The 27,788-nt window shown below is 42.1% G+C and overlaps 1 protein-coding gene across 3 annotated transcripts; it reads left to right on the top strand.

Annotated features, from left to right (window-relative positions):
• Positions 1–1,215: 1,215 nt before the first annotated feature.
• shdb (Src homology 2 domain containing transforming protein D, b) lies at positions 1,216–27,788 on the top strand. Of its 3 annotated transcripts, none has more exons than XM_072660663.1 (8): positions 1,216–1,413; positions 3,169–3,820; positions 7,441–7,591; positions 14,387–14,587; positions 21,880–21,963; positions 22,758–22,923; positions 23,418–23,537; positions 26,841–27,788. In XM_072660663.1, the coding sequence occupies exons 2-8, from the start codon at positions 3,479–3,481 to the stop codon at positions 27,025–27,027; spliced, it is 1,251 nt and encodes a 416-aa protein (XP_072516764.1). In that variant the 5' UTR covers positions 1,216–1,413; positions 3,169–3,478; the 3' UTR covers positions 27,028–27,788. The 3 variants fall into 3 exon arrangements, with proteins under 3 accessions (XP_072516764.1, XP_072516766.1, XP_072516765.1); XM_072660664.1 differs by lacking the exon at positions 1,216–1,413 and adding an exon at positions 1,428–1,519; XM_072660665.1 differs by lacking the exon at positions 21,880–21,963.

Below are 27,788 nucleotides of genomic sequence, written 5' to 3'. Positions count from 1 at the left end.
CGCCAACAGTCTATGTTCATGCCTTCTGCCTGCATCCTTTAAATAGCAACAATGCTTGCGAATATATGGTGGTGTGGTGGTCTTGAAATGAGGTGTGTTCAGGTAGATGTCTGGCGTATTGCTGTTTTGGCAGGTGCACCACTAACTAAAACAACTTAGGCAGTTGCAACAGTCAGACGTTCATTGCTATGTTGGCAGTGAATTGTCAACACAGACGCGTGCCTAACACGAAGTCAGACGGCACCTGGCTCTTAAAGGGAACGACGAGTGACACGCTGATTGGTTTATTGCACGTTACGCCCATAACACACCCCTGATTAATTAAGAGACTTACATTCCCGGGCTCGGCAAGCTGCCACTGTTGGGCCCTTGAGCAAGGCCCATTACCCTCTCTGCTCCCCGGGCGCTGGAGTTGGCTTCCCACCGCTCTGGGTGTGTGTGTACTCACTGCCCCTAGTTCACTAGTGTTTGTGTGTGTGTGTGTGTGTGTGTGTTCACTACAACAGATGGGTTAAATGTGGAGGACACATTTTGCTGTACATAGTACAGTGACAAATACGTGCACCTTTACCTTTACCTTAGGCGTAGTTTTCCCATCGTTACTATAGCGAGGACACACTGAGACACCTTACATCAAGCTGCGTTGTGTGCGGTTGGCGGCTCACCAAAAGATCGCTGATCGGCCCTCAGTCTTCCTCCAAACCAAACAGCACAATGAATTATGGGTATTACATGTCCGCTAGGGTGCATTGTTTGTGCACTACTTATTGCAGTGCATTGTGGGATTGTTTTAGTGCACTTAAAAATCTGCACTGTTTTCAGATGCCATGCCGAACCCTAAAGTAGTGCATATGGCACAGTTTCAGACACTGATGGAGAGGAAAAAAAATGCTCAACGTTTTAAATGTTTTTTTGTTTTTTTTTTTGCTTTTTTTTACTAACTTTGCTTGTATACCCCACTTTTAGGAGTCCTATTTATTGTCCTTGAGTACAGTATTCATATTTTGATGTGCCAGCTGTAGATTAAGGTGGCACAGGCACCGCATGGCTACCGCAGTGACTGCCAAATTTCATTTCCTCCCCTTTTCGGATCGGGGTAATAAATACCGGCTGAACAAAAACAAGCCGCCGCTGGCTGTCCTCCCCTTTAAGTGCTCCCTCTCTCCTCACTCTCTCTACTCGCTCATTTAAGCTCCACTCGCTCTTCCAGAGGAGCTGAAACACACTCTCACGCGCGCGCGCTCGTGCTCGCTCGTGCTCTCTCTCGCTCTCTCTCGCGCTGCTGTCTGCGGTGCAGCAGCCGGACTGGTATCTGCCCCCAAAAAAGCGTTTTGCCTCGATTAAGCTGAAAAAAAAAAAAAAACCCAACAACCTCCCACCTGGACTCGGACTGCAGTGTGGATGTGAACTCAGGTGAGGGACAGGCTGGCTGTGTTTCTGCTGCTGGGCTTGTGTTTAGAAGTTGGTCAGTGAGAGGAGGCTTTGTCACAGATGCAGCGCAGAGATGAGCGTGGAGAAGGTGAGCGAGTCGCTGTGCTGGGCAGGGTTTGAAGGACTTTGAAGGGAGTGAAGCAGCTCAGTGTCCAGTTGTGAGTAGGTTAGTCCACCCTGGGGGTCTTTCTCCTTAAACTTCGGTGTTTTAGAAGTTCGTGTTCGCTTGTTTGGAGCTCAGTTAGCTGCTGGCACTGGATCAGCTCTGTAACACTGGTGTCAGGCACTTTCTCCCAGTCCCCTGTAGTTCAGACCAGCTCTCACTGGCACAGAGAGGCTACAGGGGGGCTTAGACCTTCATCACAGGCACGATTAGCAATCAGACACTATTCAGCTGTGTCTATTTCACAGGCTGTTTTCAACACTGGTGAGATGAAGTGAAGATCTGGTTCTTAGTTGGTCCCATTGTGGTAAACAGTATAGTACATTTTATATATATATATTTATATATAACTGTATATAATCAATACAGTATGACTCGTGTAGTCCATTTTAGAACATCTACACCCTTAACGTGGTCCTTCAAGTTGTTCTTTAGCCTAAGAAAGCTGAGAGAGAGGAACTGTGCTCGTTTAGGTGCTTCTTCTTTACTCTGTTAAACATGGTTTGTCCAGGGTTCTTTAGTAAGAGCAGTGCTCACACAGAACTACACACACAGTTCCTCACTTTTGAGAGCATGAGGGGGAATCTGTTGTACAGGGTTCTTTAGAAATTCATTAAAAAGGAAAGTATAGAACCCAAAAGTGTTTTCCTTTTTTTTTTTTTTTTTTTACAAATCAAAACCCTGTAGAACATTTTTTGATATATGGAATAATGTTTTATATGATTCTTGAGGGAATGTAGCATTATCTTGTACTTTACATCTTTACTTTTTGTTTTTGAGGACTGTACATAACCTTTCTTTGCTGAGTGTGTATAATGCTGTATTATCTGTATGGTACAGTATATCCATGCTGGTACAAGCTTTAAAACCTTTTTTAAAGGACTATCTAGAACCCATTTTCTTGCTTGGTGTATTGTGCTGTAGTGGTATATAGGACTGTGTGTATATATCCTGGGCTGATATTTTTGAGAACTGTATGGAACCCCTTTTTGCTGTATGGTGCTGTTTATCCTGTGCTGGTACAAGCTTTATAACCTTTTTTGAGGACTATACAGAACCTATTTTTTGCTGAGTGGGTTTTAATGATGTACTTCTATATGGTGGTGTACCAGAAAGAGGATATACAAGCTTTAGAACCCTTTTTGAGGACTTTACAGAACCCTTTTTTATGGAATGTGCCTGATTCTGTAGACGTATATTGTACAGTATGTCCTGTGCTGGTACAAGCTTTATAACCTTTTTTGAGGACTGTATTGAACCATTTGTTGCTGAGTGTATAATACTGTAGTTGTGTGTATATAGTACTTTAGATTCTCTATTTTTACAAACCATAGAACCGGTTTGGTATGGTAAAAAATATGATTTTCATCAAATTGATCATTTTATGTTCTATACTAGTTAAGGTCATTTATAGAATTACTACAATATTAGCAATTTACCATAGGAATCCAGTAAATCCAGTATACATCCAGTTGAAATTTTCCTACTATTCTATCAAAGGGTAATTCCTATAGCACTAAAAAGGATTAAATACATTGTATCCTCATTCACTCGTTTATTTCTCACTGTTGCAGGAGGTGGTGAATAGATGCCCTGACTCCGCTTCCGTGGTGAACACACATAGTTCACATGTGTCTTCTCCATTCAGACGTTCCCCAAGGATTACAGTCTTTACTGGCCATGTATTTGGACTGAAACATGTCTTTCATTTTAAGACTCTCATTAGACCTGGCTGTTTCTTGTAGGTTTGAGGTTTGACTGCACTCTACAGTTTGGTTGTGACTGTGGTAAAACTGCTGTTTTTTTATTTTTGCATTTTTTATTTGTTATTGATTCCTGGTTTGTGCTTGCGTGGAGTTGATCTTCTTTTCCAAAGAAGCCACAATGGCGAAGTGGCTGAAGGACTATTTGAGTTTTGGGAGCAAGCGAATGCCTCCTCAGCCACCGAAGCCAGACTACACCGAGAGTGAGATACTCAAAGCTTATCGTGTCCAGAAGAACCTGGACTTTGAAGATCCATATGAGGACTTTGAAAACAAAAGCAGGAATGACAGCGGGTCAGGAACAGAGTCCCCGCTTGCGGGACTTGGCTCTATGCTGAAGAACAGTGGTTTGGATATGAAGGTGGTGTCGCCGAAGCATCGGCTCATTAAGGTGGACTCGCAGGACCTGGGCCGGACCAAGATTCTCCTGAGCTCCGTGTCCTTGGAGGAGTCGTCAGAGCCAGTAAGTGTGAACTGTAATCATAGACTGCTTAGTGTAATATTCCAATACTTGAAAACCTGATCAAGGTGCACACAGGATATAGGGGTGGGCAATATAACAATGTTTTATCGTATGGTATTAAATTAAACAAGTGCAGCACAATTGGAATTAAAGTCACTGGATTAAGTATGGGAAAGTATATGAGCAGTATGCATTTTGTTGGTGAGTATGTGTATTATGATATTGTGTATTGGAAAATGTCTGTAAATATAGTGATATAATATTTTCAGCATATCACCCACCTCTACATAGATATTTCGAGTTTCTCTAGTTTAATGAGTTGGAACACAGGGGGTGACATTTTAGAGATTTCTTCCCTTTTTACAAGCCTATTTGGTTGGATATGGAGCTACTTTGATTTTTATTTTGTTGGGAGTCCTGCTTTGTGTGGTGGTCCTGCTCTTTCATTGGCTGATTTTTGCTAATGTTGCTGTATGAAATTAGGTCTGAAATAAAATGAGCTGGTGTTCGACTAAGAGGTGTTTGGCATTTGTAGCTTAGAGGACTCAGATTTATATCGCATATGTATATAGGTAAGTGTGAATGTGGGTGGGATTGGTGGTCCAAGTGGTTGGTGCAGATGAGAATGCAATAAGAATTGTATTGATTTATACACTCTTGTATCCAGTTAGTGATGCCGTATTGCTAGTAGTGAGTACCAGTATCAGGCTTATGTCTGCACAAAATGCTAGATTGGATTGGATTCATTTAATTAATGTATTGGATTGGATCAAATTTAATTAACTTGTTTTAAATCTAGCCTGACACGGCTCACACTCGCTGTGTTTAAGCATGAAGACCTACTTTTAGATGATTTGAGAAAAAATAAAAGCACATAATTTTAAAGTTTAGTATTTGAAAGGGCAGTAATAAGGATTTCAGTATCTGTATTGCAAACATTTATTTTTGCATCCAGTCACTAATGACCAGCCTTGCTCTCTTGGACTCTCAACACTCTCCAGACAACAGGGCACAGCCTCTAAAAGTCTCTATTAATAAAACATGCAGTCGTCTTCTTTAATGTCAGTAACATTGATGCACATCATATGCTCAGGAAAACACATCATCCTGCAATGATTTGACATAACAATATGATCCTGCTTTACCTCCTGCCCCTACCATGAACTACTTCAGATTAGACAGTCTGTTGTGCTTTAGTTAGGTGGCAGTGTTTTGGCTGGTAGAGAAACATCTGAAAGGCTTGAATTACAATGCTCAGCAATGCTTGGTGTAAGCTAATCCATTTGTAATCCCTGCATGGATTTTGACCCTTTTGAACTGAGACAGAGGTGTCGGAGCCCTCTGATGTACGGTGGGCTGGGGCACATGAATAATAGATTGAGTTTGCTTAAGCATGCAGAGGGGTCCCATTGTGAGTCCTCGGAAGAGCCTAAAAGGTCTCTATTGTTTCTCCTGTGATCAGACACAAGGCGCAGGCACAATAGCCACGCACATTGGCACAATGGCACTCACACACACGCACATCTGCACAGTTCAGAGCTGGCCTGACTGCAGGTGCTTTAAACGGATGCATTGATTCACTGCACACACTAATCACTGGCCATGATGGGTGAGCTGATTAGCTTGGCTCGGGGCATAGTGTGGTCAGTGGTGCGGTCAAATGTGATGCCATCTATTTGATTTGTGCTCTAAATGAGCTCCTTCAGTGCATTAGGTCTGAAATGTAGTGTGTGGGCTCATCAATTTGCATAAATGCTTAATGTTTGGCATGTGAGCTAAGCCTGAGTAGTTTTACTCATAGGTCTCGTTGAACACTATTGAACAGAGGCACCCTGTGATTCAAATTTTACTGGAACAGTTAGCAACAATTGGTTAAACCGGGCCAGATTGGGTTTTTCCATTGTGTCATTGTTCGGCAGTGGAAGGTTGTTGCACGTTCACGGCGATGGGACAGCATTCTGAATGCTGGCTTCTCTGAACCTGTAGCTCAATGCGCTCGTTTGGGAGACCATATGGCTGCCTTTGTACTTGTCAGGGTGCCAGCTGACGGCGGACACACTCGCTGCGACTGTGCTGAAAGACAAATGCTCCTCTAACACTCTCATCAACACTTTCCACCGGGCTCCTTCTGCCTCATGGGCGAGAATGTGTGTTGGTCTCACTCACAGACAATTTATTGCTGGAGTGCAGTAAACCTATTAAAGCTTTAACTACACTATGGACAAAAGTATTGGGACACCTGCTCATTCATCGTTTTGTCTGAAATCAAGGGTATTCAATTAGTTTTTCCTGCTTTTGTTGAAGTAACTGTCTCTATTATCCAGGGAATAATAAAACTTCCTACTAGATGCTGGAGCATTGCTGTGAGGATTTAAAAGCATTCAGCAAAAAGAGCTTTCATGAGGTTAGGATGTTTGGAGATGACCACCCTACCTCATCCCAAAAGCATTGGATGGTGCACCACCACTATTCCAGAGAACAAATACAGTAGTAGAGCCAAAAACGGCTGTCTTTTGTAACAAAGCAAGCTGTCTGTCTGTGTTCCTGAAGTGCTGACTGTGTCCACAGCATGTGCAGGAAAGCATATTGATAAATATTGTCATTTTATCCACCTCAAGCTACACTGCAAGCCTTTTTGTGATGACTGGCATATAAACTTGCCCTGACAAAACAAAGACATACAGACAAAAGCAGCTTTTATAACAACTGACACTTATTGGAGAAGGTCTATTTTTATTGTATCTGTCACACAAAAACCTTGTGTCTCCAAAATGGCAACTTTACAGTAGAACAAAAAAAAAGAAAACTTCGTAATGTTTAATAAAATCAGTGTAAAAACATTTAATTCTAACATCTAATTAAGTAATTTTGGAGCATTTCTATTGGCCCATATTAGTTACCAGTTACATAAAGTAAAAATATCAAAAATAGACATACAAGGATTTTGCAGGACATCAACAAAACACTTATGTACTGTCCGTCTATGTCTGTTTTCATGAAGGGCTTATGTAGGTTTCATGTTACAAGTGTTACTGAACATTCTGTGGATCACATGTCTTTAACACCCATACATTATATAAGATAAATATTGTAAGGATGAAAAGGAATATTTGAATATTTAATATTTAAGGAAAATACAATGAGCTCATTTTTCTAGAATATTCTTATATTCTGTAAGGATGGCAATTTTCTTCAAGAATGAGCTTAATATATATTTAAAATACTTTTTTTGTCCAAGTTATAAGTTTACCAGACACTCCTGTTTTTTTGTAAGGGCAGCTGCTTTACAGTGCTCCCATTACTGATACAGGCATTTAGCTGTACATGCACAGCTTGTTTAATCACCATAGAAAAGAACTACCAGTGTAATGGGATGCTCTGGAGGAGCCATGAGTCCTAAAGCCACCATACCCAGTGCCCTCTGATAGATGGAGGTGTATATAGAAGGCAGTCTTTTGAAAGAATAGAGACTTCTAGAAATGAGAGACAAACTCTCTACTGATAGCCTTGACATCTGTGTGAGCAGATGCTGTGTTTATAAACTGCATCTGGATTACTTTTAGGTTCTTAGTTCCTTCTTCTCTTCTCATCTCATCTCACTACTGTCTTGCATGTTTCAGGTGGTCCCATCAGCCCCAGCAATTGGTGACACAGACTACTCTGATCCCTTCGATGCTCGCCAGGATTCACAGCCGGAAAACCGCCAGGGCCCCCCCACCCCGGAGAACAATGGCTACATGGAACCATATGAAGCTCAGAGGGTTCTCAATGGTCAGTGGAATGTTCTCGCTTTTTTTTAAGCTTCCTTTTGAGCTGCTGTTTGCTGGAGCTTATCACAAGATGCTGTTGATGGATGTCACACAGGTTTTGACTTTATGGTGGAGGTGTCCAGTTCTGGAGGCCTAGAGGGCTGCAGTCCATCACAGTTTGGTGTCTCCCCTGCTCAAACACATATCCTTATCCTGGTAACTGACTGTTGAGTTGAATCAGGTGTGTTTGCACAGGAAATTCACATGAACCGTGCTGAAGGCTGTGCCTTTTACACACTGTTATAAGGCCAAGGTGGTGTTGTGAGTCGGGGATGCAAGAGCACAAAAACAAAATCTATGATAATAATAATACCAATATTCTTCTTCTTCTTCTTCTTATTATTATTATTTTTTTTTTAGTTTATTATTTTTATTATTATTATTATTATTATCTCTGACTACCAACCAAACGTCCATTAAACTACTGCACTTAATAAGGGCATTCATTGAGTGTCTCAGAATGAGGCTGGAGGCTGCAGGAAGTTTCTCATTTGTTCTGAGATCTACTCATTCATTGTAGGGTGATCTGCCATGCCCCTAGGGGGTCTGTGACAGTGAGAGAGAGAGAGAGAGAGAGAGAGTGAGCGAACGAGTGAGAGACACTGAGTGACTGTGAGTGTGTTTTCGTCCTTGCTTGAGTTTTCTCCAGTCAGGAAAATTCTCGGTCTCTATCCAAACCTGGTCCACTTACACTACAGCAATGAATGAGCCTACTGTAATGATACAATATACAGTACCAAGCAAAGGTCATGCCTGCACAAAAACTATGTAACTATACGGTCATGTGAAAAGAAAATGGACACCCCATAAAAACCTTTGTCCTTAACATATGTAAACATCTGGACGTTTGAGCTTTATTGGAACAGTATTGGGGGATGGAGGTAATGGAACTAAACATGCACAACTGAGGAAATGTCATCATATTTAAAATACCAATAATACAAATGCAGATTGTTTTGTAAGGAAAAGATTAGGACACCCCACATTCCTTCAGAAAGAGAGGGGAGGGGGTGCATTTAGAAATCGGCCGTTCCGCTGTCCGCAAAACAATTTTCAAGTGGAACTGCCTCTATGAAAAGGGCAAGCCGTCCTAGCAAGTTCAACCCGAGAGCAGACCACACGATGCATGACGAAGTCTCCAACAGCCCTAAAATATCATCAGTGGACGTAAGGCTAGCTCACACCACAGTTAATGGCGAAGTACAGCATCACTACCATCAGAAAGACACACAAAGTATGTTAGTTAGTAGTTAGATTTTTTCAAGGGGGATAAAATGTGCCCCTAGACAAAGAAGCAGTTTGGTTGCTGACTTTTCTGTGAACTCCAGACACTGTTAATTTGTTCAGTTCCACCAGCAGCTCACTGATCAGCTGACTTATGTTATTGAAGGATCTGATGAGATAAACTAGGTGTTGGATTGTAACTGGAAATACTTGCCTTCCTTGAGGAGAGCTCTAGAGATGGCTACGCTGACAGACCTCAAATCAAATGCATTTATTCTATCCAGAGACCTGCTGTCAGAATCTCACTGAAGAACCGAGCTGGGATAATTAATGTCTAATCTAATTGATATGCTCCATTAATTACTACAAGGGTCCCAGTGGAAGTGTCCCACTGGAGTGTTTGCTTGTAGATTGGAGTGGAGTTAAGGGTCACTTCAATCACCAGTGAGTTTTCCACAACGCACTTAGCAAGCTGCTGCTGTATAAGGATATACAAACTGACCTCTGAGACCTTGGTAATATGTTTGAGGTGTTTTCTGTTTTAGCATTTAAAGTAGACAACAATATGAGTAAAGTTGGCATGGGAATTCGCATACATAAGCATGTGTATTTGAGATTACTTGACTACTTGACAACTTGGCTTCAGGCAAGTGTGTAATGATTTAGCCACATGAATACATGCTAATTACTTGTTAGTTAGATGATCTCCAGTGTGAAATTAAAGAAGCAAACCACTTGACACAGGATATACACTACATGTGCAAATGTTTGTGGACACTCCTAGTTAATGCATTCAGCTACTTTGTAAGTTTCTAGTCCCTGTAAAGAAGTACTGCCAAAAGAATAGGACTCTCTGGAGCAGATCAACATGAACTTACTGGCACCATGCCTAAAACCAGGTGTGGGCTAGAGGGGTATAAATCCCCCCAGCATTGAGCTAGAGTGGTGCCCCATCTAATATGTTTGGGGTGAGTTGGTGATGAGGTGTGGTAGGGATCACCCAACATCTTCAGTGCTTCAAAATCTATTCTAGAGACAGTTACTCTTAACAAAAGCTGGATCTTTTTTAATACCATTGATTTCAGAAGAAACAATAAATGAGCAGGCATTCCAACACTTTTGTCCATATAGTGTACTGGTGATTGCTGATTGCTGAGTTATGTAAATGAGATCTGTTGCTTAACTGTTGCTTTAACCTCCTTAGACCCTGTATATACGCCCACACTTCACTCTTATAACTACACTATTGTCATAATTAACATAAGTTTCATAGGCCCTAAAACCGAACCCTGCAGGACTCCACAAAATATGCTAAAGCAAATGGTAAGGAAATAATTCTAGTTTCTACATTAGGATTACTAACTGAATAATAAACCTAGGGTTCAGTGAATTAAGCAGGATTTGGATATTCCCTTTTTTTCCCTTTTTAATCCTTGAGCTTCTGCCTGTGCCTTCACCCTCACCTGAAGCCCCTTCTCACTAGTTAACGTCTGCACTCTGATTCCATCCCTGCGTGGATACTCTTTATCTGTTAATAAGTGTCAGCGCTGAGGTAGAGTGGAATGTCTCGGCTCCTTCTCTCCTGTCGGAGGCTCTTAACGTCAACATGCTGCCTCCCCCTCCCCCTCACCTTAGGGTCTGTCCCCCTGAGGCCTCCTCTGTCGCTATGGAGACAGCTGGGGAGCCCACCACAAGAGAGACATTTGAAGGTTAAAGTTTGTCTTGCCCCTGTTCGCGAGCCTTCACATTTATTTATTTATTTTCCTCCTTCCTTCGCCTGGCCTTTCCTTGCTGTCGCCTCGCCAGCATCGCCTCCATGGCAATTTATCTTCTCTGTCTAAAAATTCCGATCTTGAGGTGTTTTGCCACAGGCTAGAACTGTAACTACAGTTACTAGAGGCACGGAGGGTGGACAATATAGCAAAAATATAACCTCTTAATTCAAGAAGCCATTTTTTATGGATCTGTTTTTTGTGATTGATATATTTAAAATTTATTTGGGTTGGATGTAGTGTAGTGTTGGATTTTTTTTTTCATTTTGGAGCATTTCTATTGGTCCATTTATCATGAAATAAATGAAAAAAAAAAACAACAAACAGCTGGCAGATTCAAATGATGTCAAATTGAAGAAAATTGAGATACATATTTGCAGGACTGCGATGATCAGGGCTTTATAACACATGCATAAGCAATTAGTAAGGTTATTATTGTTGTTATTGCTATCATGCTACTCAAACAACACTTGATTTTTTTTTTTTATGAACTTGTTTTGTATCTTATTCCAGTAATCACATCTTCAGATGAGGGTGAATGCACAGACAGAAGCTTATGGATTAGGTATCTGCAAATGACCTGTTGTGACTTCCTATCAACAACAAAAGTGACTGACATTGTTCTGTTTATAATGCTGTTATTAATCATTACTCCAAAGCACTGTAATTCACGTTAAATACAAGATCATTGACTACAGTGTACACCATGTTCTCATGTAATGGTGTAAGTTCCTTCTAAATTCTCCAGTCTTGCTATTCATGCATTATTAAGTCCCTATATATGTAGGCATTGAATGTTTGGTCCAGAATGTACATCTCCATACACATCAACATTCACTCTGCTACAAAGTCTAATTTGGCCACTTTGTTCTTGAGTGATGGCACATCTTAAAGAAAAGCCTCTGTATTTTCTTTAATGAAGACATCTCTTAAGTCAAGACTACAAACCTGCCCGAGCGTGTTCTTTACTTGAGTAGATGTTGTGATTGAATGATTAACCTGTATCTGGATAAGAAGAAGCCACAAACAAATATGAGTGTAAACATTCCCATGTTGTTCGACCTGAAACACCCATAATAATTGAGACTTAACCAGCAAAATTGCATATTAAATCAGATTTCATTCTTATCGAGGACACGTTTAACAAAGTGTAAATGCATGTAGTTCAAATCTTCTCAGGATACAATCCAGATACTAGTCATATGAAGTGGACGGGTGTAAACTGAGTCAATTTCGCCCTTGGAAAAAAAAGTAAACAGTAAAGATAACTAACAACTAAAGCCCTATTTTAGCAGACATTTGGCGAGCCATCAACCGAGCACCACGCAGCTTGATTTAGGGCGGCAGTGTGTCCTTGCTATCGCAGTGACGGGAAAAGTGCGCCTTGCGTGGTCCGAAATTAATCATGGATGTGTTTTGGGCCAACCAGCGTGCCACTCACCATTCCCTTTTAAGAGCCAGGTGGGGTCTGACTTTGGCGGATTGCTATTTTAGTGACGCAAAGCAGGGGTGTGCACGCGTTAGGCACGCTCCTGTGTTGTCACAATTCACTGCCAAGATAGTAAGGATCGTCTGACTTGACGTCTGTCTAGGTTGTTTTCAGTCAGTGGAGCACCTGTACTTTCAGTTGCCAAGATAGCAACATGCCAAATATGACCTGAATACACCTCATTTCAAGACCACCACGCCCATTGTTGTAGATATATTCGCCAGCCCCGTTGCTATTTAAATGAAATGTAAGATAGGGCCCCTAATCATTTTGCCCACCCTTGAAAGACCCTGTTCTCTGTGGTGTTAGTGTATTGTACTGATGCTTTTTTTTTGTTACTCTCACACTATCAGTTTGTATCTGTTGTGATTGAGTGCTAGCGGTCCACACAGAAAGCTTTCATCTTCTCCTCTTGTGAATTCTCACACAGTTTAATGTGAGTTGTGTTTTGTATTGATGCAATGCATCTGTATCAGCCTCATCAGTGTTGAAAAGCACTTTGGTTTTTTTTTTCTTCTTTGGATGATTGGCTCCCAGCTGTTGAGTGGTATGGAAATAGAATTGGGAAAGAAAATGGCTGTTTTGTTGGATGAGATATTAAAATGGGGGCTCAGGGTTGCTGATGCCTGTATCTCTCCCAATCTTCTTGTCCCCCTACTTTCTTCCTCTCTATGGCCATCAAGAGGGCTTTGTTAAGCCTCTCCATATGAAATCCTGAGCTTCTGCCAAGCTGTGCAAACACAATTTGTCTCCCCCTCAAATGTGTGCCCCGCCACTCCTCAGCACACATTTTCATAATTAATGTCGCCCGGCGAGGGAGCCCAGCTGGGCGATGCAGGAAACATATCGATTTCACGTTACGTCTTGTTTTTCTCCTCGCAACCTGTCTCCATCCATTCTAATGAATAAATGCCACTGCTTGCCCTGGAGCTGTGGGCGTACGGTTTTGCTGGTGTAGATTTATTTATTTATTTTATTTTTATTTGATTTGTTTTAAATACTGACCGAATCCTATTCCCTGATTTAAATGTAAGAAATCTTACATTTACATTTAAATCTCCACATTTAAATGACTCATGCATGCATGCATAACTACATAAATTACATCAAAATCTAATATAATGTATTATTCAAATAATTATGCAAAGATTAATGCTCAATCACGTTATTATGTGTGGTTAATTAAACGTAATACTTAACAATGTTTCCCATTTAAAACATAGTCTCATATCTTACACAGTCTGGTCCATAAGTAATTGAGCATGGTCTTTTGTCATTTTTGCCTCTGTACACCACCACAATAGGTTTGAAAGGAGGAAATCGGGACGTGTGCTTTTAGGATTTTAGGCAGGTTACAGTGAAATGCTGGTCTAACAGTTTGCAGCATTTGACTGAATCTGAGCGGAACATATTGCTGTATACACTTCAGAATTCATCCTGCTACTTCTTTCAACACCATTGACCCAATTCCACTGGCAGTCATAAATGCCCATGCCATAACAGTGCCTCCACCAGGTTTGGCAGATGATGTTATGCTTTAGATTATGAACCCTTTCTTTTTGTCAAATGATTATTTTGATTGTGGAATAATTTCTAGTGGATTATGAATTTCTCAGTTGTCAAAAACTCCATAGACCATACAGATGAATATTTTGTTTAAAAATGTTCTGGTTTAATGAACTTTCATGCAAATATAAAAGTCCAAACTCCAATGTGTTTTTTCGTCAAACTTTAAACCAAAGACTAAACCAGTGTTCCCTTAATCATTTCCCCATAATTTTTCAGATCAGAAAAAAACTTATCAGTCAACAGTCAAGTGCTTACTGTGTGATCCGGCTGTAAAAACCTTATTGTGATTATCTAGCTTAATTATTTTGGTTGTTAGATGCCTTATATGAATATATAATGAATATATGAAAAACACAATGATGACCTCTCAGTGTGGCATGGTTAAAGACTGCAGTGTATTATTTTGTTGAATCATGGCAATGCCTTGATTTCCCAAAGCACCATTCAGAGCCCCGATTAACACACAATTATCAAACTCTAGTACCAGTACGTTCTATAATCAGGGTTCCTTAGCCCAGAGGACCCCCATGTTTTTCCTCTAACCTTGACCCTCACCCCCCCCCCCCCCCCCCTCCCCCCCCCCCACAGGTATTCAGTGTTCTTAATGACTTGGTCAGTGAAATATTGTGGTTTATCTGGTAGACCCTAAGGACTGGTTTGACAAACAGCAGTGATGTCTTATGTGATAAATGTTTTGTCTCAGAGCTGCAGAGGCGAGCTGGAGGCCGGGGCAGAGGGGAAGTTCAACTGTATGACACTCCGTACGAGGAGCAGGGCTCCGGTCCCACAGAGCCGGCTGAAGAGGGCAGAGAAGGCAGGCTCCCACAGGACGACGAGAGGCCAGCAGACGAATATGACCAGCCCTGGGAGTGGAAGAAGGACCACATCTCAAAGGCTTTTGCAGGTATGAAGAGTACATATGTTTTTGTTTTTGGCCAAAATGTGGCCCACTCACCAGAAAATGACCCCCAATGAGAGAACAACTGTCCAACAACACAAAGACACCACCCTCATCCGATCCACCATGATTTCATAAGTTAAAACAAGCTGGAAAAAGGCCAGAATTTAAGTGAAAGACGAGAGAACAACCATTGATTTACTTGTAAATCCACTACATTTCCCACAATTCCCTGTAAATCTATTCGCTCAACAATAGCTTACAGCTAACCCCTTAAACCCTAGGTTAATGATTTAGTTCAATAATTCAAAGTGAAAACTGTAGCATAGCCTTTTAACTCACCTGATTTTGTCCCACAGGGTTCCATTTTAGGGCCTTTGAAACTAATGTAAATTATGGCATTAAGATGTGTGGGCTTACATACAGAGTTTGAAGGGTTTTAGGGGGTTAAGGTTTCCAGGTGGAACTCGCACTTGTGAAGTTTGGGTCTACATTATAACATTTAATCAGTCTTCAACCACTGTGTACTGTCCAAAGGTTTAAAGATCCTTTACTTGATGTGAAAGTTCTTAACCCCAGTCTTTTACACATCTCTTACAAGAGTGGTTATTCTATGGCATTGGTCAAAGAACCATTTGAAGCAATTAATTTTAAAGTATGTACTAGATACTGAATGTAGGCAGTAGGGAGCTGTTGTTTGTGTGGTTCAGTGCCAAGCTTTCAGATACAGCTTGGGTTAGAGCAAAATACAGCGATAATGAATAAAACAACATGTTTGCTCTGTTCCCCTTACTTCAGCCACTTCTCATCAGTACTCCAACAGCCTTAAAGCACGCCAGAATTACATTAGCCGCAGTATTACCAGGAAGAGGCTGGCAGAGATGGAGTGAGATTGATCAGTTGAGCGAGATGTTAGAGATGTGCTGGTTTACAGGAGTGTTGCTGGCTCTTCTGCTAATTTACAGCCTCACACTCTCCTAATCAAGTGCCCAGGTTGGGGGCTGGGTTTCGAACAGCTGCAGAGATGATGTTCTGTTCAGGGCTTTACTGTGTTTATCTGTGTTCTAGCTCTGAATTCTCTAACTAGCATTTGAATGGATTCATGCTTTATGGGGACTCTCCAATAATGTATTTCTGTGTGTTAGGCTGCATTAGGCTGTTTTAGACCCTGACAGCAACTAATAGTGCAGCATATCTGCTGTGACCCCGCTGGGGGAGTGATGGAGGGAGGGCTAAAGGGCTGCTTTTACAGGGCTGACCCCCCCCCAAATACACAGACACACACACAGGGAGAAGAGAATTAATGACGTCCTCTGTGGCAGAGAGATATTGTGTGTGCACGCATGTGCAGAAAAGACACAAATTGGTGTGTGTGTGTGTGTGTGTGTGTGTGTGTGTGTGTGTGTGTGTGTGTGTGTGTGTGTGTGTGTGTGTGTGTGTGTTTGTTCGTGTGTGTGTGTGTGTGTTTGTTCATTATATCCAGATATCTCTCCGTCTGCACTATATGTCCAAATATTTGTGGATACTCTAATGAATGCATTCAGCTACTTTAATTTGTACCCATTGCTGAAAGATGTGCAAGTGCACACACAGCTTGTCTAGTCCTCGAAAATAAGTACTGCCAATATATTAGGACTCTCTGGAGCAGATAAGCCAAAACCTGTTGGCACCATGCTGGAGGGGTATGAAGACCCCCAGCATTGAGCTGCGGAGCAGTGATACTGTGATTCTCTGGAATGATGCTGTTGCTAGGGAGTTGAGCATGAGGTGTGGTGGTGATCATCCAACATCTTGACCTCACGAACATGCTTGTCGCAGAACGCAATCAAATCCTTACAGCAATGCTCCAAAAGTAGTAGAGAGCCTTTCATGGACAGTAGAGACAGTTCCTCCAATAAAGCTGGATCAACTCTCATCAACAAAGCATGAGCAGATGTCCCAATACTTTTGTCCATATAGTGTATTTGTGTCTGTTTCTCTACACTTCTACATCTACATCTCCAAAGGTTCCTCTGATGTTCCTTCCCAAATCCAGTATAAAACCTTCTCCTTTGGGCAAACTTTACAGTAGATGTTAGAACATTTCTAAGAGGGTTTGATTGCATTCTGCCACAAGACCATTCCTAAGGTCAGGTACTGGACAACTGGCTCTGGATCTCAAATGCCACTCTAGCTCAACCCAAAGTTACTGAGTGGAAATCCGTCACCCCAGAGAACACAGTTTGACTGTTTCACAGCCCAATGCTGGGCATGGTGACCTTAGGCTCTATGAAGAACCATTCAAATGTTTAAGTGTAGACGTCTTGTAGTTTTATCATTATCATTTGAATGGCAATGCTTTTCTACGGAGGTTATAGCTGTTAATACCCTACAGTAAGCTTAATTGGTGTCTGGATACTTTTGGACATACAAATTGTGTGTATGTATTTATTTTTTCATCTGTGTCTGTCTGTCTGTCTGTCTCGCTTGCTCTTACCCTCACTCTGCAGAGCTGACACACTTTGTCTGATAAACCACTGCAGGGTGCTGAGGGGGGCAGCTTCATCTGTTGACTCCCCTTACACACACACACACACACACTCACACACACTCCCTCTTCACCATCCCTCCTCCCTCTGTACCTCTCCTTTCTTCACCTACACATCACACCCCTCTACACACTAATCAGAGCTGATTACAGAGAGACTGGGAAGGGATGTGGGTGTGGGTGAGGGTGTGTGAGAGAGAAAGAAAGGGGCCGAGAGAGATCTAGACATTGTGCACGCTTTGTCATTATGTCTGAATCTGCTCAGACAAGGCAGATTTTCTCTGTTTTAGCATTTCTCTATCACCAACAGCGCTGCAAAAATATATAATAATAATTTTGATAAAATATAATCGATTAATCATATCTACCTTATATTGAACATCTTTACGCTGCTTTTCTTTTGATAATCCTTAGGCTCATACTTATGGACAAAAGTATTTGGACACCTCTTAATCATTTATATCAAGTGTTTCATTCAGTCCTATTTCCACAGGTGTATAAAAACAAGCACCTAGCCATGCAGCCTGCCTTTACACACACTAGCGAAAGAATGAGTGGGTCAAAATAACTCCCTGAACTCCAGCGTGGTACTGGAATAGGATACCGCTGCTAAAAAAAAATCAGTTGGTGACCTTCCTCCCTCCTAGATGTTCCACCATCAACTGTGAGTTGTATTATTGAGAAGTGGAAGCATGTAGGAACCACAGCCGCTCAACCACGGGGTGTAAAATACTCGCCATGATGTTACAGAGTAGGGTGGCAGAGTGCATAAGAGTCACCAATGCTTTGCTGACTCAGTAACTGCAGTTTCAAACCTGCTGTTAAAGCTGCAAAGAGGGTTCCAACTCCACATTAATGCCTATGAATTTAGAATGGGATGTCATAAAAGCTCCTGTAGGTGTCCCAATACTTTTGTTAATTTAATGTGTATATCACCAACCCACACTGAAACAGCCAGTCATCAGCATCAACATTACGCTTAATGCTGATTATCACAAAGATCTGAAATGAAATGGGGAAGAAACTAATCGCAGTGAATCACACGGGACGTCTACAAGTCTGGAAGTCTGGAAGAAGACTGGAGATTTAGAGTGACTCAGTCGATGAGTTGCTATAGCCCTAATGCTTTTCCAGAAAGCCAGGTGATTTATTGATGTATTGAGCTCTCCAGACCCGACTGCAGAAAAGCAGCCCCAAACCATGATGTTTCCACCTCTATGTTTCACAGTTGATATGGTTTCTTTTCCTCAAATGCTTTTTCTGGTTTACACCAAACATCTCCTCTGTTTAACGTTGGATTAATTTGTCCAAAGCACATTGTTCCGGATGTCCTGGTCTTGGTCTAGGTGTTTTCTTTTAAAAAAAAATTGGTCTTAGTCTTGTTCTGATTATGTCGTTTCCTCCTTGCACATCTCTAAACCTGTTGGTCTCTTTCTGATAGTAGATGCTGTGGTGAGAGCTTACCTGTAGGTTGTGTGATGACATTTTAGAATTGCTTCTTAACTCATTTTGTGGGCTGCTGTTGGACTGAATGTGCTAGGATGGCCTGACCTGGCCATGTCTGCAGTTGTTCCACTCGAAAATGATTTAGCGGACAGGGGAACGACTGCTTTCTAAGTGTTCTGAGATCTTTTTAAATCCCTTCCCAGACTCCTCTACATCTCCAATCTTCTTTCTGAAGATCCCGGAAAGCTCTTTGGATCTCACCCTGGTAATAACACTCACTTTACCAATCAAGAGCAAACCAAACTGAATGTCTGAGGTTTAAATAAGACTGGCTCCATCAGAATCCCCCTCTAATGATCTTCTAATCATCTGCAGCTGATGTGCTGCACCTGATTCTAATTTTAGGCTTTTGAAGTAGTAATACATGTGGAGGGTGTTCTAACTTTTTCCTCACAGGAAAAGTATATTTTTAAAATCATTTCTTTAGTTGTGTGTTCAGTTATATTAACTCAATCTCGCAATGTTGTTTAAATGAAGATCAAATGTGCAGATGCTAATATATATATATATATATATATATATATATATATATATATATATATATATATATATATGTCAGGTTTTCATGGGGTGTCTTAACTTTCTCACATTTTTCACGTGTGTGTGTGTGTGTGTGTGTGTGTGTGTGTGTGTGCGCGTCTTGCTATGAGTGAAATAAAGCGATCGGTGGATTGGTGTGTGCTGGACTGTCAGGCTGCTAGATATAAGCCCATAGGGAAAGAAGACTAGCCCTACTCTCGCGCTCTCTCTCGCGCTCTCTCTCTGACATTAATGAAAAGGCATGTCTCTGGCAATTCCATCTCTTGCAGGCACACACTGGGGACAAGTGACGGGGAGGTGAAGGAGGACTAATGTCTCACTTTAGGAGGAGAGGGAGAAGGAGGGAGTTTTCTGAGGGATAAACGGCAGAGATGAAACACTGATTAAAAACGATGGTCTGTAATGAAATGAGGGCAGGACGGGTATAGCAGCGTTCCTCTGCACCATTCATTCTTACAGCATCATCAGAAGCTTTTAGAGAGCTGTGTTTGTTGTTTCCCCTCTAAACAACACCAACACCACCACCAGCCGCAGAAGCCATGCTGGACTTCTGCCTAATTGCTGTGTGTGTGCTTACAGTTTTAGCAGTACACGTATTGTGCCTAATTAAGGCAAGGCACTACAGGTGAAGAGGGTACAATTTTAACTAATCAAGCTTGCACTAAGACTTTCCTCAGGGATCGCTTACATTTGAAACAGTTCTTTTTTGACCTTTTTCATATGTTTTGTTTAAATATGCAAATTAGGCATTAACATTTATTTATTTATTTATTTATTTATTTAGGTTCTAATTATTTTCTCAATTTGGTACTGCCTATTTACCCACCCATTCGTAACTCCCCCGAGCTCTAGCAATACACCCGACATTGGGAGGGTAAGGACTTAACATGTCTCCTCAGATTTTGGACTAGTCCGTTCCAGTAGTCTGAAGATAATAAGACATGGTAGGAAGCAAAACGGCAAAAGAGAGATGTGGTGAGAGCGACTGCACTGACCTGATGATTATGTCTCAGAATAGCAGCAGTGCAGTCCGTTTGATTGTCATCCTGAGAGACGTGTGTTCCTTTCAGTAGTGTACAGCACCATAGCTACAGGTTATCTGTCTATATGTGTTTCACTGTAGCTCAAGTACAGTCTTTTGTAGAGCTGTGTGTGTTGCATGCATTGCAAAAAGTGTGTGTGTGTGTGTGTGTGTGTGTGTGTGTGTGTGTGTGTGTGTGTGTGTGTGTGTGTGTGTGTGTGTGTGGTTTTCCGGTCAGTAACTAACACAGACTGATGTGCTGCCCTTTGTCAGCATTACAGGAGCTGGCAGGTGAGGAGAGAATGTGTGTGTGTGTGTGTGTGTGTATGGTTAGAGAGACACTGGAAGGTGTTAATGGGGACTGGAACTGGACACCATACCATGGCTGCTTAGCAACCTCCATGTACAACTACTGCTTTTGTGTATGTTGTGTTCACACACACACACACACACACACACACACACACACAAAGACCGAGACAGTTGAGAAAGCCTACAAGTGTCGGTTATAGAATTCTTCTAATAAACACACACCCTGCCTTTTCTGCAGCTGCTGTTTTGTTGCTCACTTGGTCCTGCTGGTTGATGTCATTGTGGTCAGTCAGTGTGGTGCAGCAGGACGGTGCATTTCCACATATTTGCCAGTGAGTGGCGGTTCATATATCCACTACATCAATAACAAGAATATAATAATATTTTTTTAGTTTTCGTGATTTTTCTTAAACTAAATCCTAGAGCTCTGTTTTCCACCCCGTGCATCAGTTTCCTGTCTGACAATGATGTATAATATGGAACATAAAGTTACAAACGTGTGTTTAAATGGAGTAAATGGATATAATTTCATGCATGCATTTATGTTGAGGAATATTGGATGTATTACATATCTAATATCTGTATCCGTATTTGCATATCAGCATTCATTTTTTATCAGATTTTTAGTGGTTCAAAGCAGTCTGCTCTGAAGCTGCAGGTGTGGGTGGATGTATGTTTACAGGTTGGACACAGGGGGTAATCCTCTGATCCGGCCTGCTGTGCCTGTCCACATGTGGCCATTGTGAGCCTCCAGACATCAATATTGCACCTAGAGCAGAGTGAAGTGTGTGTGCGTGTGTGTCTGCTGGTCTCTCGCTTCAATAATTAAACAGACAAGCAGGAGATGTATGAGGCTGTCTGTTTCTTTCTTGTGTTCAAGCACTCCTTTAGAAAGAGGGAATGAGGGCGTTGTGGCTGGTGGTCTCTCATAAAGCTGTCACACATGTGAGAGCGCGCACACACATATACACCCCCCACCACCCTCCTTCATCTCTTCATGTAATCCTGTTTAAGTGTGAGATGTGCCCCTGTGCATTACAATGATGCACTGATGGTGTGTGTGTGTGTGTGTGTGTGTGTGTGTGTGTGTGTGTGTGTGTGTGTGTGTGTGTGTGTGTGTGTGTTTTGCAGGATTTAAATGGTAGTAAGCACACGCTGCATTTTGTTTCTCAGTTTATTATTGTCAGGTGTGTCTGCTGATGCTGCTGATTGTCCCCGAAGCATCATTGGCCTCCTGTCTTTATCGTTCTTCCTTTCCATCTCTCATCACGTCTCCTCCTTTTCTCTTCTCTCTGTCTGTCTCCCTTTCCTTTACTTCTAATAACTCTCACGCTCTATCTCTCTCTTTCTCTCTTGCTCACATCTGTACTCTCCGGGTGGTGACCCCGTCAGGGTCAGATTTGAAGGAGCTGGCCGAACTGCCCTGGCCTCCTCCAGTAGGCCAGCTGGAGGAGGAGACCTCTGTGGGCGAGCAAGGTGACCCCTCCTGACCTCTGACCCCTCCTGACCTCTGACCCCTGCTGCCCCCTCCTACTGTCCTGCATATGTCCTGCTTGCCGAATCACAACCACAGCATGACTCCTGCAGTAAAAGATTCCTTTTCCCAGAATCCCACCTTCTTCCTGCTTTAGGTCACTTCTACTCTGTGCTCCTACACTGCCCTCCCTGTAGAATACCTCCCTGTGCTGCTTAAATGTTTAAAGATTGTCATTTTTTGGCTTTAGTGTGAGTGTCAAAAACATCCATCTAAATATAAATGTCACGGTCACGCAAAAACCTCATATGGCAGATTTTACAGGATAAGGAAAAAAGTAACAGTGGAGCTCAATGTAAAAGATTGTAGTCAGTCATATTCCAAGATGCAGCTTTTTGTTTAGATGCACAGATTGCTAGAGATGTACATGTAGGTAGATGTAGATATTTGGAAGTACGTGTAGATGGATGTATAAATAGAGATGTACATAGATGTAGGTAGATGGATGAATAGTATATAAAGCTAAACTGTATGTGTGTGTGTGTGTGTGTATATATATATATATATATATATATATATCTTCATCTATATATTTACACCTTCATATATATATATATATATATATGAAGGTGTAAATATATAGATGAAGATAGGTAGAAAGAAAAAATGGTTATTATTGTTACATAAAATCACAGCTGAATGCAACACGTTTAAATATAGATTCTTTAACAATTAAGGTACTTGCATAAAAAGTGATTTTGCACGGTTTCTGACTGTATGTACTATCCATCCACAGTGCAGTTTGAGGGTGCAGATTGGGAGCGCTCCTCCCCTTCTCCAGATCGCCTGCGTTCCTCCAGAAGTCCCCTTATTGCAGGCAACATGAAGCTCAGAAAGCCCAGTGAACCGCACTCCTTGGTAGGGGAGCGTGTGGACCCCACCCTGCCCCTGGAGAAACAAGTGTGAGTAATTCTACAGTGTTAGCCTTTAGCCCGACGGTCACATTCAGTACAGTATATTCTAAAAGTGTGTACTCTGGGCAGTCTGAGGTGATGAAAGTTGAAAATGGCAAATGGGGCATTTTTGGGAAATGACTTGATGTTCTCATCTGCTTTGTGCTGTACCGTTCTCTTGGGAAGCCCAGCTCAGCATGATGTGTTTTAGGAGAGTGTGACTGTGTAAATGATTTATTGGTGCGGTGCGTGTATGGTTATGCCATTAGACAGGCCGCTGGAGTGTGTCTGGACTGCAGCAGGCGCTTCGTCAGCTGTGGAGGACGCATTATTGTCCTCTTACTGTGGGTGTTCATGCAAAGAGTCTCTTTGAGCTTCCATTTGAAGAGTGTCAGAATAAGGAAGTGTGTGTGTGTGTGTGTGTGTGTGTGTGTGTGTGTGTGTGTGTGTGTGTGTGTGTGTGTGTGTGTGTGTGTGTGTGTGTGTGTGTGTGTTTTTTTCAGGTGGTATCATGGAGCTCTGTCCCGTTCGGATGCAGAGTCTTTGTTGACATTGTGTAAGGAGTGCAGTTATCTGGTGAGGAACAGTGAGACCAGCCACTCTGAGTACTCCCTCTCTCTCAGGTGCAGTATAATGACCATTCCTTTTTAAACACACGTGTGGTACACAGTCAAGCTCTGACCTCATCGTCATTATACCCAAATATTATGCTCATTAAAGAGCTTTGCTAAATGACAAGTACACACTCCAAGCGCGCACCCCCATTTATTTTCAGAGAGAGGCTACTTTTGTTATTTTTCTATACTGGAGGAGTGCTAGCTAGCTGGTGTTGTAGTTACTATGGTTACAACAGGAGAGACCTAATCAATTTTACACCCCTCATACATTTTCACAAACACACTCCTTGTAGCATTTGAAAAAATTAGTCATTTGTCCAACAATGACCGTTTTATGCTGATGAATGACCCTTTTACTGTTATAAACTTGGCTAGTGCGCCCCCTAGAGGTTGAGAATTTAATTCTGCTGCATCTGTAACTCCCTCAATTGATGATGACATAGAGAGAATTTTTCCGTCTATTATGTAATGGTGGGCGGCGACCTTCCAAATGTTGACACTCCCACTAGTTGCTGTAGCAGTGTATGAAACTGAAAATCCTCTGATTGGTTGCTGCCCACTCTGCCAACGCTTTGCTTAGCCCCACCTTCACACACTCGTTATCGACCCCCTGTCGCTATCGCTGGGTGGCGACCCTTTGAATGTTGATGCCCATGTGGGTTGCCGCGGCAGCATAGAAAGCAGAAATGTCTCTGATTGGCTACTTTCTTCTCTGTCTTCCACACCCTTGTTATCAACTCCTGAACAAGGCTTTTATAAACATGCTAAGAGGGCACATGTTCTGCTGATATTGTGGGTGGGGGCAAAAAAAAAGCAACCTTTGATTATGTCACAGCTGTATGAGGCCAGGAGTGTGAGAGCATAAACTGACCTTGCTCTCCCCGGGTGGGTAGGATGGCCCTCCCTCTCCCCCATCAGTCAGTGTGAGCTAGCCAGTTCAGGTGTCTGTTAGAATTTACTGTTGGCACTTTTCTTCCAGCGTGTTAAGGCTGTGCAGTGATGCTGTGTAAGCAGCAGTTTGGAAAGATGGTGGTGCTTTATATGTCTTTATATATCGTTTGCCTTCCTAGTGCTTGTAGCATTGTTCGATAGGAAGAGACCTAGTTAGAGGGCGGGAACTAGCAATGATGAAATTGGGGACAAACAGTCAACGCCCAAATGTGACTGGAGTGACCGTTTACCCCAGGGTTGCAGCATGTGAGGAATTTCCTAGTTGATTATTCCTATTGTTGAACAGTTGTTGACTAATCAGTTTAGTTCTAAAAGATAAAGCTAGAAATACCAGTTGTTGTAGTCGTGTGTTCACCTACCATGTTTCTGTGAGCAGTGTTTGGTATTGGGTTTCACTTTACCAGTATTTGTATATGTAGGTGTCATGTACTGTAGCGTAGCCCTCCGTGGTCAGCACGGTCCAGCAAAGAAGCAGCCAATTTTTACCACAATTTGAAGTCCTTTTCAAGTCTGACCCAGTAGCTAGGACCCCCCCCCCCCCCCCCCCATCGCACAATGCAATGCTTTCCCCCTCAACCTTCATTTCCATGCTGATGTTTCTCCCAATACTCCATCAGCTTGTGTGAAGGTGCTTATCTGGTCAAATCTCTCCCTCTAATTACAGCCTCGATCCATATCTTTTTACTCCAGTGCCCCTCCTTTCCTCCCTCCTTGTTTTTCTCCCCTGAGCTGTAATCAGGCAGGTGAATCATTCTCCACTTCACACGAGCCTCCTTGCCCTTGTGCTAATGAATATGAATGGCCTTCTGCAGGCCACACACAATCACCCACACTCTTAAGACCTGAAAACAATATGCTTATGCACACTGTGTTCATTCACAGATGCTTTTCAAGCACAGTGTAAACTTTGCAAGTAGTCAGGTTACAGGGCCAGCCTGGTCAGCCTGCAACAGAGATGACTGATGATGGGGTGCTTTTTCTTTTGCCATGCTGGAGCGTTGACAGAAACCAGAGTGATGGCAGCTCTGCTCCTACAAGGAGTCTGCTTCTACAGCTACTGTGACGGGAAGGCCGAAATCCAAATGAATTACTGGGGAGCGTTCAGTGTCCTTGAACACACGACCCAAAATGTTTTCACTTTATGACATTTTATGATGTTAAAAAATGTAAAAAGCACAAGATGGAAAAGCAATTTTCCTAATGGAGCATGAAGTGCAGTATTAAAGTGGGTCAAAAAATGTTTCCATAAAAATCTTTAGCGCCTGTGTGGTTGGGAATAGGTGCTTGTCAGTTGTGACAGGAATTTTCCCTCCTTATCGCTGTTATGGTTCTCACATACTGTACTTTAATGACTGACTGTAAGCAGCCAATTACAGCTCACCTCTCAGGCACTGTTTCTATAATTAGAAATCCAGAGGTGTAAACTGGGCTCTCTTAAAGGGGAGGTGTAGCCTAGCTCTAGCATTTCATGTATTTGGTCCTTTTGTCCCAATTTGCTTCATTTCATTTGCTTCTCAGACCAGTGATGCGGAATGCTCATTCATTGTCCGTTTAGATCCTGGTCCTGCCTGGGAAGACCTTTAGCGTGTCTTTTGGGCTACGTTCACATTATAAGCCTCATTAATTAATTGAGATGTGCACAGTGACACGTTTATGCATGTTGCCTCAGTCAGCTGTTAGAGTTTGTCCTGCTTTTGCTGTGAGGATTTGATTGCGTTCAGCGACAAGAGCATTATTGAGGTCAGGATGTTGAATGATCACCAACCCAGCTCAGCCCAAAAGTACTGGATGGAGCACCATCCATCATTCCAGAGAATACAGTTCCAATGCTCCACAGCTCAATGCTGGGGGGCTTAAGCTACAAAAGCCCACACCTGCCGCATCCAATAATTCATGATTATCTGCTCTAGAGTGCCCTGTTCCATTAGCAGTACTTCTTCTCTACAGGGACTAGATGAGCTGTGTGTGTAAGCATTTGCACATCTGTGTCAGCAATGGATACAACTTAAAGTAATGCACAAACATTTGGACATGTAGTTTGTCAGTGTGTTACCTTTTTTTTAGCCATTTTCAAACCTCCCCTTTTGGCGACCCAGTATTATTCAAGGAGGAAGCTAGAACCAACCCTGTGTTACTGCTTCACAATATGGCTAACAATATCTTTTTTTTAATTGCTTACTGTTGTTGTTATTTTTGTTATTATTGTTAGTGTTTGAATACTCAGGTGTAAAACACACTCATTACCCAGGTAAATGGTTGTTAACAGTTTGCTTTTTTCCCAAGACTTTTGCACAGCACTGTATAAAAGTGCTGGGGAAAATGGGTTAATCTTTGGAAATCTCTTCTTCTGCTCCTCAGAAGCTGCCAGGGCTTCATGCACATGAAGTTCAGCCAGTCGAAGGACGGCAAGTACATCCTGGGCCAGAACAGCCCACCGTTCAGCACCATCCCTGAAGTCATCCATTACTACACCACACACAAGCTGCCAATCCGAGGAGCTGAACACTTATCCCTGCTCTTCCCTGTGCTGGTGCAGACCCTGTGATTGGCCAAGAGCACTGCGGGCCTCGGTGCGAATGGCTAATTAATCAGACGGAGGACTCTGGACACATTAATAACCTTTTTTTCACAAGCAGGCTTCATTAAACCACTCAGTGAACTTGATGTTCAAAGTACCATGTAAAAGTACCATAAAGCATTGTTAAGCGTAGACTCGCACTGCAGTATTTGACTGTCCAATAAGCTGTATTTTGTCATTACAGTGACCTGTTGGCTCACTTGATTATTTTATTATTATATTATTTCTTCCTCTTGAACATCGTAATGACCCTTGATTAGTTTGTGCTGTTGTTCAATCTTGGCCTTGATGTCCCTCTGGACGACTGAAGACTTTTATGGCGGCCGTAGAGGAGCTCTCCACAGGCCGCTTTATGATCACACGGATAATAAACTCACCCTTTGATCCACGTGGGACCTTTTCAGATCATGTTGTTCAGTGCATTTGAAGCCGGACATCACAGCTATTGTTCTTGCTTGGTTAACCTGGTAGAAGGTTTCAGTGTTGTTTGGGTATTTCTGTTCAAAGTCATTTGTTCAGCTAATTAGAATGGTCCTTAATCAGCCTACAGCTGTATCTTTTTTTTTTTTTTACATCACCATAATCCATAATGATGTGGCATTTGAGTGATTCAGAGAGGTTATTGTGATGAGTGTAATCAGGACAGAGTAACGGTTATGAAAAGTGTGTTTTTAGCTGCTACATTTAAACTGTTTTTACGTATTATGTAATAAACTTTCTGGAGAGAC

The sequence above is a fragment of the Salminus brasiliensis genome, chromosome 17 (genome assembly GCF_030463535.1).
Source record: "Salminus brasiliensis chromosome 17, fSalBra1.hap2, whole genome shotgun sequence".
Taxonomy (NCBI): Eukaryota; Metazoa; Chordata; class Actinopteri; order Characiformes; family Bryconidae; genus Salminus; species Salminus brasiliensis.
This window is presented reverse-complemented; position numbering and strand designations above follow the sequence as displayed.